General features: G+C 45.0%; 1 protein-coding gene across 2 annotated transcripts in view; it reads right to left on the bottom strand.

The window, feature by feature from the left end:
* Positions 1 to 4,870, bottom strand: part of Amph (amphiphysin) — a 227,983-nt gene extending 223,113 nt beyond the window's left edge. For both annotated transcript variants that reach the window (XM_004629658.2, XM_023713540.1), the window contains exon 1: positions 4,780 to 4,870. In XM_004629658.2, the coding sequence (XP_004629715.1) occupies positions 4,780 to 4,848 (69 nt within the window). In that variant the 5' untranslated portion in view covers positions 4,849 to 4,870. The remainder of the gene's footprint in view (positions 1 to 4,779) is intronic.
* Positions 4,871 to 11,045: the final 6,175 nt, after the last annotated feature.

The raw sequence follows: 11,045 nt of genomic DNA, 5'->3' as shown, positions 1-11,045 counted from the left end.
GGATACCATGTCCTCATCTTGTACAGCAATTAACCACTAGGAAGAATGTATGCAATGTGTTAATTATTGAAACTGTCCTACCAATTTGATTTGAAACTGTAAGAAATAAAAATAAAAATAAAAATGTAATCTTCAGCAATCATTGATTTTGATGGTAATATATGTTGGAAAAGGGGCAGTAGACAGATGTTTGAGAGCTAAATATTTGCCTGTGTCCAGTAAACATAAAAGGAAAGACAGATCAATAAATAACTACATAGGCAAATTTCTAAGAAATCTTGTGGTTAAAAAAAAAAAAGAGTTGCTTCTGGTGAGCAAAAGTGGAGGTTGAAGAGTGAGCAGGAGGGCACTGCTATTTCTCATAATAATAATAATAAGCCTTGGGTTAATATTTGATTTTTTAAAAACTGTGTATGAATTAGTTTTAAACAAATATTAAATTAATTGTGTGGTTATTTTCATGGATAGAGATGGAACAGTTCACTTAGGGGTACTTCCCTTACATGTTTTATTTTGCTAGTCCAGCATGTACCCTTCCTTCTGTTCTGTAGTTTTCCTTCTCCCCGCTCTATGTATCAGTCACTTTCCTGTCACTGGACACAAAAGTGAACACTCACAACCTGAAAAAGAATAGGTGTTTAGAGTGCTCAGTCCATGGTCAGGTGCTTCCAGGATAAAACACAGCATGCTAGAAGGACCCGGGAAGAAGCTGCCCAACACCACAGCCAGGAAACAGTGGGAAGAGGGAAGATCCAGGGACAAAAATAAACCCTTCCTGGCTTACACCCCAGGGACCCACCTCAAACCAGGCTTCACCTCCCAACAGCAAGCCAGCCACAGTGCCCTCCTGCCCCAATCACCTTCCAAAAGCCATGCTTCTAGACACATGAGCCTTCTGGAACATTCTTGACCTAAAGCGTGACACTCCCTTGAGTCCTTACAGCCTGGGAAACCTCAATTTTAGCAGTGGCTTGCGACTCAGGTTTAGTTCAACCCAGGCCCTGGGCTTTGGTCAGAAACATTTTACTTCTAGAGACAAGATCAAGGCCCCATATGGACTAATGATCATTGTACCAAAGTTTTGTGGAAACACTGAAGGAAAGACAGGGCCTTGCCTGGAGCAGCTGGCAGCCATCTTGTCTCCAAGAGAGACAGGAAACGGGCTGAGTGGACGCACACTGCACAGATGAGAGACACAACTTGGCTGTGAAACCTGTGTGAGGCCCTGATTCCGTACGTGCCTGCAGTTCTGGGACTCTGACCTTCTCAAAATCACAAGATGCTGTTTTATGTCTTGGGAAGGCATTGTACCATCTAGGCTAAACTGCAGCTTTGCTGTGTACTGACTGTGACCCAAGGCATGTTATTAACCTCTTCTGCCTTTATAGAATGGGGGTAGAAAGAGCTCCTATCTCAAAAAATGAAACAAGGGAATATATATGATACACACATATATGCATATGTTTACACAGGTAAAAATACAGACCTACAGGCTAATATATGTAATATAATTATATTTAACATAAATATAGATGTGTAAATTAATATATAATACATAATATACATATATTAAAATGCATTTAAGTTTATACATGCAAGAGCCAAATATGTTATCAGCTAATTCAGTCAAGTTTCTTTTTTCTCAAGTTTTCGACACTTGTAGGGTCCTGACTTTTTCACCACTCCACTCAAAGAGAAAAGCCATACAAAACCAACCAACAAACTTAAGCAAATACACAGAAAAGACAAACATTTTCTTTATTAAGAAAAATTTCAAAAAAAAAAGAAAAATTATTTTACAAAGTAAGTAGGAAAGGGGGAAAAATGTTTATAATCTTTAACACTGATGAAGTGTTTGCATTCACAGACAAGAAGATTGGAGACAATATAGAGAAAGGGCAAAACATACACAGGATTCATGAATGAAAAAAAAATAAGAATGCAAAAGTATCTATTATTCTCCAAAATCAAAAGCAATGATTCAGGAACTAATTTTTCTAATGATATACCTAACGATTGCTTTAAATTTTATTATCTAGAGTTGGCAAATGTCTCATTGATGGCTGGGAAGCATGGAAATTCGTGCACCTTCCTAGAAAGCAATCGAGCACTAATAAATGTAAGCATTCCTGTGACCAATAATGCTCCTTCTAGGAATTGGCCTCAGGATATAACTGAGGGTGTGTGCAGACATTCCTCCTGTGAGTCTGCTCACTGACTTGGGTTTTTATAGAGAAATACCGGACAATGAATAGTCAAGAAATGGGGACTCATTAAAATCTACACATTCCAACAGAATTGAGTCATTTTAAAAAGTGTTGTAACAAGATGTACATAAAAGTCTCTTCATGGTTATTAAATGAGATAAATAGATGACAAAAAAACACTACAAAAACTTGTTTTGGTTGCATAAATATTTACAAATACATAGGGGAGATATACTGGAATATTCATGAGGTGAGAGCCCAAGCAAGTAGGATGATGAGATTCCTAATTTGCTGAGCTTTTTTCCTGCCTATATGTGTATTTCACTCTTTCTCCAGTGAACCTCGATTGACGTTTGATAGGAAGAGATACATGTCTGGGATTCAGGGGAAGCCCTAAGTGACCTATAAGGTTCATGTACGCCATGCACTTGAATTTAAAATGCAAGTCAGCCGTTTGGTGGAGTAGAGGCGATAGGACAGCAAGGGAAGTGGACAAGGAGCTAAGGGTGCCAAGGGCACGGGTGGCACATCACGGCTGAAGGCAGAATCTGTCCTGGAGGAGGAGCAGAAGAGGCTAAAGAAGCAGGAGGAAGGTCTGATGAGGCCCCAAGAGCATCACACAGGACTTACATTCTGCAGCTCCATAGACCCCCATGGTAGGAGCAGCAGACACGGTGCACGAGCACCTACCCAAAGGAAGCAGACAGGATGCTGTCACCTCTTAGACCCCCCAACCTCCTGGGAGAATGCTACCAGCCAGCCGCAGCCACAGTCCTCACACCCTTGACCTGAACCACGCACCGTGCGAGTACGCAACGCTTCACACAGACTTGACTGCTCTTGCAAAAAAAATTGACATTTTCTTTTCATTTATTTCAGGCATATTTAACAGCTGGTGACCTAGATTAAGAAATAATTTACTATGTGAAAGGCAGATCATAACACTAAGTTCCCTTCACAGATGGAAAGTGAATTCAGCACCAAGCTCCAGAACAAAGATTCAAGGAATTAATCAGGTTGGGGTAGAGGGGGGTAACTAGGAACGGGTGAAATAGCCTTTAGAAAACAATGGCAACGATGCAGCCCCAACCCCAGAGCCAGCAAATAGCCCTGGTTACTTTCCAGACAAGCAGTCAGGGACAGAAAGGGGCCAGAAGCCTTGTTTTTCAGCAGCTGCCTGACAGAGCAGCAGGAGGAGGATCCCAGAGTTCAGGATGAGCTGGGGGATATTAAAAGAAATTCAATCCTCTTACTGCACTGAGAGCGTACAGCAGGCGAGCAGGGTGGGACTGGTGGCTGCCACCAAGTCTCCGGGCTGTGGCCTGGCCAAGGGATCCAGGTCCTTTCTACTGAGTACCCCCAGGGCAGCCTGAACTGGAGGTGGCCTGAGGTGGAGTCTAAAGAGCGACCCAGTCCCCCATCATTGTGAACCACACTGCACATCTGACAGGAATACAGGAACACGCCAACACATCCTGCACGTATGCCAGGCACAGCAACTGCCACCACGTGCAAGAGAACACAGTTCAACACTAGTGACCATGGGGCTCATCCAGCCGCTGTTCATTTCAAGTGCAATGCTCCAGTTACAGTGCACATGTCCTTTGCTTGGGACATGAAGGAAGACCTTCACGTTGTCACAGACAGCAAGCACCAGGAAAGCCAGGCCGGCCCAGAGCCTCACAGTACCCTCCAAGGGCTCTGGCTATAGACCTAGGTTTCCACTGTGCATGTCCTTAGGGGAAAAAAAAAAAAATAAATGATCACGGCCACTTTACTGAGGGGCTGGCAAAAATACAAAGACCCCAAACCATGCACTTTAAAAAAAAAAAAAAAATGCAACTCTTGTGCAGCAGTGTGGTTCGGGTCATCTTTTTTTTTTTTTTTTTTTTTTTTTTTTTGACCTTCCAGAAAAGGACACTGACATCAGAAAGGACAAAAAGAAACAGGTAAAGGAAAAAAAAATAATTAAATAAATAAACAGTGTGCATTCTGTTTTGAACTCCAGGACTCTCAGAACAGCGTGGATTAAAGGTGCTGGCTATTTGTGATCTAGTTTTATTGGTCCAAACTGAAATTGTGAGGGTGAGTCTTCGGCTAAACTGTCTCTATCTCTAAAATAGCCACAAGACCCCCTCTGGGGGAAAGGCTGCCGCAATCTCCCGCCCAGAGGTGCGGCCCAAACCCCTAACAGCCGCCTGCGTGAGCTGGTGCTGGGAGGATGCTGAGGCAGGAAGATGCGGACGCGGGGAGATGGAGGAGCGGAGAGAGGCCGGCGGGGAGATGCGGGTGGCGAGGGGAAGGCGCGGGAGGTGCAGGATGTGGAGCTGCAGGCGGGGGCTAGGAGAGGTGCGGGGAGATGCGGGTGGAGAGAGGTCTGGAGGTGCGGGCGGGAAGACGCAGGCGCCGGGTGGCTGCGCGGCCACCCGCTCGGCCGAGCCGCGCGTCTGGGTGCCCGCGTCCCGGGTCCTGCGCTGCCGCTGCCGCAGTGGCGGCGCGGATGGCACGGCGTCCCCACATCCTCGCGCCCCAGCCCCGGCCCGGCCCGGCCCGGCCCCGGCCCGTCGCTGACCTTCTCCTGCGCGCGGTTGAGCCGCTTCTGCACGTTCTTGGCGAAGATGCCGGTCTTGATGTCAGCCATGGCTGCGGTCGGAGCGGAGCGCGGAGCGCGGAGCGGCGCGCGGCGGGGCCGGCGGCGGTGGAGGAGGAGCAGCCGGCGGGGAGGGGCTGCCGGGCCGCTTAAAGCGACAGAGCGGAGGCGGGGACGCCCGGGGCGGGGACAAGAGACTGAGGGGCAGAGCCGAGCTGCTGGCGCTGCCTGCAATCCCAGCGCTCTGGGAGGCTGGGGCAGGAGGATCACGGATTTGACTCCAGCCTGGGCGGTTTAGTGACTTGGAGAGACTTGGTCTCAGAATAAGAAATAGAGAGGACTGGAGATGGAGCTAAGTGCGAAGACCCTGGGTTCAGCCCCCAATAGCCATGGATGAATGAAGCCTGGCAGTGTCCACAGGGAAGGCGAACAAGGCACCCAGCATCCCCAGGGCCCGCGGGCCGCTCTGGGTTTGTTTGAATGCGGAGTCCGCGTCGGGGCAGACCCAGGGGTTCCCGATTCTTTTTAGATAAAAAAAAGGAAGGAGGAGAGGGAAGCGCCCCCCAGGGCTGTGGAGCCCAGTGCACGCAGAGCTGCTCCGAAGGCTGGTTTCCCACCCTGCCAGCTGGCCCAGCCTAGAGCAGCCCTCTCCGCCCTGAGTCCCGTTGCCTAAAGAAGGCAAGCCCGCTCCTCACTGTAGGGCCGCGGAGATACAGCAAGCCAGGGTCAGCCCCTTGCCGTCTGCTTACGGTTAAACAAGGGTCGGACTGTGGAAGGAAGGGTCAGCTCCTGCAGCAAGCGCTGCTCTTGGTCCCTCTGCAGTTCCTACACAGCAGAGGCGCAGAAGCCAGTGCAGAGCCCGCAAGTCCTGACAGCCTTGGGCCAGCCCAGGCCCTTCCACCCCTAATGGTTGACAAAGCCCCAAGCAGTCTCTGTGTGCCTGGCAAAAGTAGCGGTGCCAGGCATGAGCCTCTCACACCTACGCAGAGCCCTCGGAGGCGCTGACCAAGGACACACTCCGCATATTTAGCTGTCCTGTCCGCGTGAGGAGGGGCAGGCAGGAAACAGGAGTCAGAAGGGCACCAGCCCCTGAGACCAGGAGTTCCAGTGAGTACCCCTCTGTTCTTCTGAGAGACGCTGCTACCCTGGCAGCCTCCACATCACTCCTGGTTAGCGACTCTGATTCTAGAATGATGTGTTGGCCACTAGGACATTGCAGAAACACAGGTGCCTGTTACAGGGCCTCAGCCTTGAGAAGTCAAGCCAGGTTGCACTCACCCTGGGGAGCTCTGTACCATTTATAGTCACTTTTTTGTTTAAAAAAAAAATTAGGGAGTCCTGAACAAAAAATTAGAATGTATTGATCATCCAGTTTCCAGAATTCCAAATAGAAACCAGGAGAAACTTCATTATTTCCCTTGATTAACATACCTTGGAAAAGACTTTGCTTGGAAACCAGGAATTTGGGTTAACTCCCTCCCCTTTGGGAGATGTCAGAACCTTAGCTGTGCCTTGGAATCTAGACCTGAAGGATGTAGACCTCAGGATGCTAGAATATACCAGAATGTTCTGGAACTTATCAGTTCTTGATCACTCATGATAAGATACCCAGAGTCCTCTTTGTGTTGGCACTGGGCTGATTATAGCCAGGAACAGAAGTTCCAAGATTTATTTTTCCTCTGCTTCCACGGAGCCTGTCACCTCAGTCCTCAACAGTTATCCCCTCCCCCACATTTGTGGAACTCAACAAACATCTTTTTTTTTTTAATGTGTTTTATACAGGGTCTCACTATGCAGCTTGGACTCATAGCAATCCTCCTGTTTTCAGCCTCCCAGTGCTGGGATTACAGGTATGTGCTACCATAGCTGGACTTGGTCCCTGACTCAGTGCCCCAGGAGTGGGGCCAGCATGGCATGCAGTACCGAGGATTGAACACTGGTCCCTGAGCTTGTCTAAGCAGGTGCTTAGTCCATGGAGCTATCTCACTAGCCCAGCAAATATCTCTTGAAGTAAAACTGGAAATGATTTATTACTTAGAAGAACAGATCAGGTCTAGAATGTGGGTGAAAACAGGAGTTATATCATTTCTTGATAATTCTATTTGAAAGGTGTATCAAGCACATTGGGAAGATGTTATGTGCAAATCATTATCAAATCATTTCATTCCAACTAAGAGGTAAATTAGTGTCCATTTTCAGGTTGCCAGATGGCTCATTCTAGCCACTCTGGAATATTGACTAAGTTGATACTTTGTAGGTGTTCTGCAAATGTTTGTTGGAAATGCAAGCAGGCATGAGATGAGCTCGTGAGCACCACCATACTCTGCATGAGATAGGTTTCATCAATACTTCCCCTTGACTCTGGAAAACCCTAGGCCTGGCCTGCTGGAGCTCTATAGATGCTAACAGAATGGATGAATCTAACTTGCCAAGCATGATGAAGCAGGTGGAAAAGAGACCCCTGCAACATGTGCCCAAGTGGAGCTTGCTTGTGAGATCTTCATTTCTTCTCATAATTCTGCAATAGTGCTGCAGAATGTGGGTGCAGGAGTTGAGGTGGGGGCGATCATAATGATTTTAAATATTTTTTATCCCACACCATATCATCTTTTTTCATGTGAAATCCTATGTAGGACCTAAATGTATTAATCATATGAGTGGCTGTGCTTGCAGTACTTGCTGCCCAGCTCTTAGGCCCCTCCTTGGCCTCATGGGTATCCCTAAGAGATAAGATATCCCTAAGCCATAGAACCCCTTGCCTGAGGTGGAGTATGAGAGGAGCTCTGTGGACTTGCCCAACTCCAGAGATAGGGCTGTGTTTTGTGTACACTTCCCCAACATCACTGGCCGTGTCTGCCATTCTTTAATTACTTGTATTTCTTCACTATTCAATATTTTTCTCCTTAGTCCAAGGAAAATGGGGTCCATTTAATCCATATATCTTACTAAGAGCCACAATTCTCTCTGATTTCTATAAGAAGCCTAGAGGGCACATGATACTCAATAGAACTCAGGCAGACATCAATAAAAACATCACAACTCTAGCCCTAGATTGTCATCCAAGCAAAGCAGAGCTTCTGAATCAATTTTTAGTTCTGATTCATCTTGCTTCTTTCTAAAACATATTTTGAATTGGTTGATGAGTCAAAATGTAAATTAAGACAGGTTTTGATAATGACTGAAATAGGCCCAAAATTACTATTGTGTTATCACATGTTTTAATGGTGTAGATATTTAGCTTCTCCTCTTTATATCCATTCAGTCCAACTTAGGCCTGTAGGGAAAGAGATGCCCAGATCTCTTCTAATATATCTAGCTTTTTCTAAAGCTTATAAGTGTTGGGCTAGGTGTGGTGGCACAAATCTATAATCCCAGCACTTGGAAGATCATTGTAAATTCAAGGTCAGTCTGAACTGCGTAGTAAAACCCTGTCTCAAAAAGAAAAAAAAAAAATTATAAGGCTATTTATAGTTTGTCTCTAGGTGTCCCCCCAAAGCCTCAGGCAGTCATAGGACAGACTTCTAGAGTTTGTGATCAACTCATGATCCACTGCAGGGATTATGGATAATCCAAGGCTGGGAATACAGGTCTGAGTACTTCTGGGATTATAGGTGTGAGTGCTATACCCAGCCTGAGGCAGCATAAGAGAGACAGAGAAACAGACTTTCTCTAGTCGCCATTGTTGCTGCCACTCCTCCATTTTGCTCTCTGCTCTCTGCCTCCACCATGAAAAAAGGAGGCATGTCTGCCCTGTGCTGCTCTGCCTTGGAGCCAGCTGAGTGTGGACTGAAACCTCCAGTAACAATGAGCTAAATAAACCCCTCCTTCCTTCTTTTTGAGTGTTGGCTATTTGTCCCAGCAACAAAAGAAGAGTAACCCAAGATAAGGGTTATAATACCGCACCATACATACTGTAATTTATATATCAAAACATATTGTAATTAATTACAACTGCTTCCAAATTGAGTTCTTTATGTTATTCATTATAAAATCAAGGAGATATTCCATTGAAACATTTGGTTGAGCTTAACTGGAATTTTAGCTTCAAATTATGACTACTTCTTATACTTACCTGTTTGGAAACTCAAATTCTATGTTTCCCCCAAATGTTACCATGGTAGTAAAATTAAGGTGCTGTATAATATAATAATTTGGCAATCTTACACATTTCAGATGAAATGTGTTCAGCACTAACTCAAAGTCAACTGTTCAAATTAGGGCAATCATCTACAATGTAGTTCCACTTGCTTTTGCAAAATTTTTCTTACATGAGAACACTTTCTCATTTTTAACTTAACTAAGTGTCATAGTTATTCTTTTTGTTGGTGAGACCAAAATATCCAACACCCAAGTTAAAGGAGTGAAGGTTTACTTGGCTCAGAGCTCACAGAGGTTTCAGTCCAGAGTTGGCTGGTTCCAAGGCAGGGTGGAATGACAGAGGGGCATCATAGAGGAGAAACAGCCCATGGCAGGGCAGGCAGGAGGCATTGAGCATCAGATCCAAGATGAAGGCAATGACTGGTACTCCCCAAAGAAGCAGAAGCAGATCCATCCCTCTTCAGTTCTCTTTATGCCATGTAGGCAACAAACCACCCTAGTCTTTCAAACTGGAAGGCGTGGAATTGCTGAGCCAATTTAGTTAAGTTTCTCTTACTCAAGTAGACACAATCAATCAACCATTACACCAAGCCTAAAAGTAACAACTTCCTAGCTACATTAATAATGTATTACTAATATATCCCAAAATGCTAAGAGGCAAGAGTTTTGTTTTACACAGAACTATCTTCCACTAAAGGAAACAGTGCCACTATTAAATTGCCTAATAACATTAATATATTGAAATACTGTGCTTGATGATTTTATGCAAAATAGATTAAAAATAGTTTTGCTACTCTCCCAATAAATTAATTGAACCTCACTTACTAACTTCTAAGCCAACGGAGAGGTCAGATAATGAAATAAAATATAAATTCTAACTAACCACAATTCTTTCTGAAAATAGAAAAGTTCCTACAAATATTGTATACTATTTTCCATGTACAAATAAATCATAAAAAGCCACATGTGATGCAGGAATAACATCTTTGTGCTAATGAGAGCACCTTCAAAATTGCTTTTATAGCCCAATGATTTTATCAGGAATAGTCTTCCCAGCATGAGAAAACCTGAGCTTTGTTAACAGTCGTCTATTTCAAAATATCTTACCAATTACTGCATTTCATCACATGCACATACTCCTGCACTTACCTTGGTGTTACATCCCCAGATAATCCCACCATAAATTGAAAAAATATCATGCTTCAAAAATGTATTCAATCCCCTTAACTTCTAGAACACTGCAGCTTAGCAGTACTGCAGTGTTGACTCTCTACGATTTCCTCTTATGATCTGGCACCAGCTAGGAGCTGTGACTCACCATCATTGTCCAGTATCTTGTGAGAGGATCATACACAATTAGCCCAGGAAAAGGCCCAAATTCTAAACTCAAAGTACAGTTTCTACCAAACGAATATTGTTTTTACATCATCCTAAAGTCAAAATACAAAGTTGCCTGGCATGGTCATGCACACCTATAAGCCCAGCACTCTGAGAGTCTGAAGTAGGAGGATGACAAGTTGGAGTCCACTTGGACAACTTAGGAACTTAGCAAGATCCTGTTATAACTGGTATCTCGATGTCCGCCATAGAGCCTCATGCACTCATAGGTAGGGATGTGGGGAGGTGACTGGATCATGGGTTGGTGACACTGGATTAGTCCAGTAATTGGTTTAGTGTAGTTCTAGGTGTGGATGATGGATTTATTGATGGGAAACCCCACCTTGCATGTAGGTGGCACCAACCAAGAGCTTTGTAGGACAGATGGAATAAATAGGGAAAGAAGAAGGAAAGTTTGTTGCCTCCTACCAGACACTGCAGGAACTGTTTCTCTTCAACACAGCTGTCAGACAGTCCTACCTGGGAGCCCACTGGGCATGGACTGAAACCTCCAGAAACTGTGAAGTAAATAAACCTTTCTTCCTTTAAGGTGTGAGTATTGGGAATGAGAAAGTAACTAAGACACTATCTCCAAATAAAATATAAAAAAGGGACTGGGCCTGATGCCAAGGATGGAGCTCCTAAGTTCAATCCCCTATACTACTATTCTACTACCAAGAAGAAGGAGGAGGAGGAGAGAAGAGGAGAGAGGAGGAAGGAGAGGTGGGAGGAGGAAGAGGAGGAAGAGAAGAAGGAGAAGGAGGAGGAGGAGA

The sequence above is a fragment of the Octodon degus genome, unplaced genomic scaffold (genome assembly GCF_000260255.1).
Source record: "Octodon degus isolate 3935 unplaced genomic scaffold, OctDeg1.0 scaffold00031, whole genome shotgun sequence".
NCBI classification, from domain to species: domain Eukaryota; kingdom Metazoa; phylum Chordata; class Mammalia; order Rodentia; family Octodontidae; genus Octodon; species Octodon degus.
Note: the sequence above shows the minus strand (reverse complement) of the source record. Positions and strands in the feature narration are given on the sequence as shown.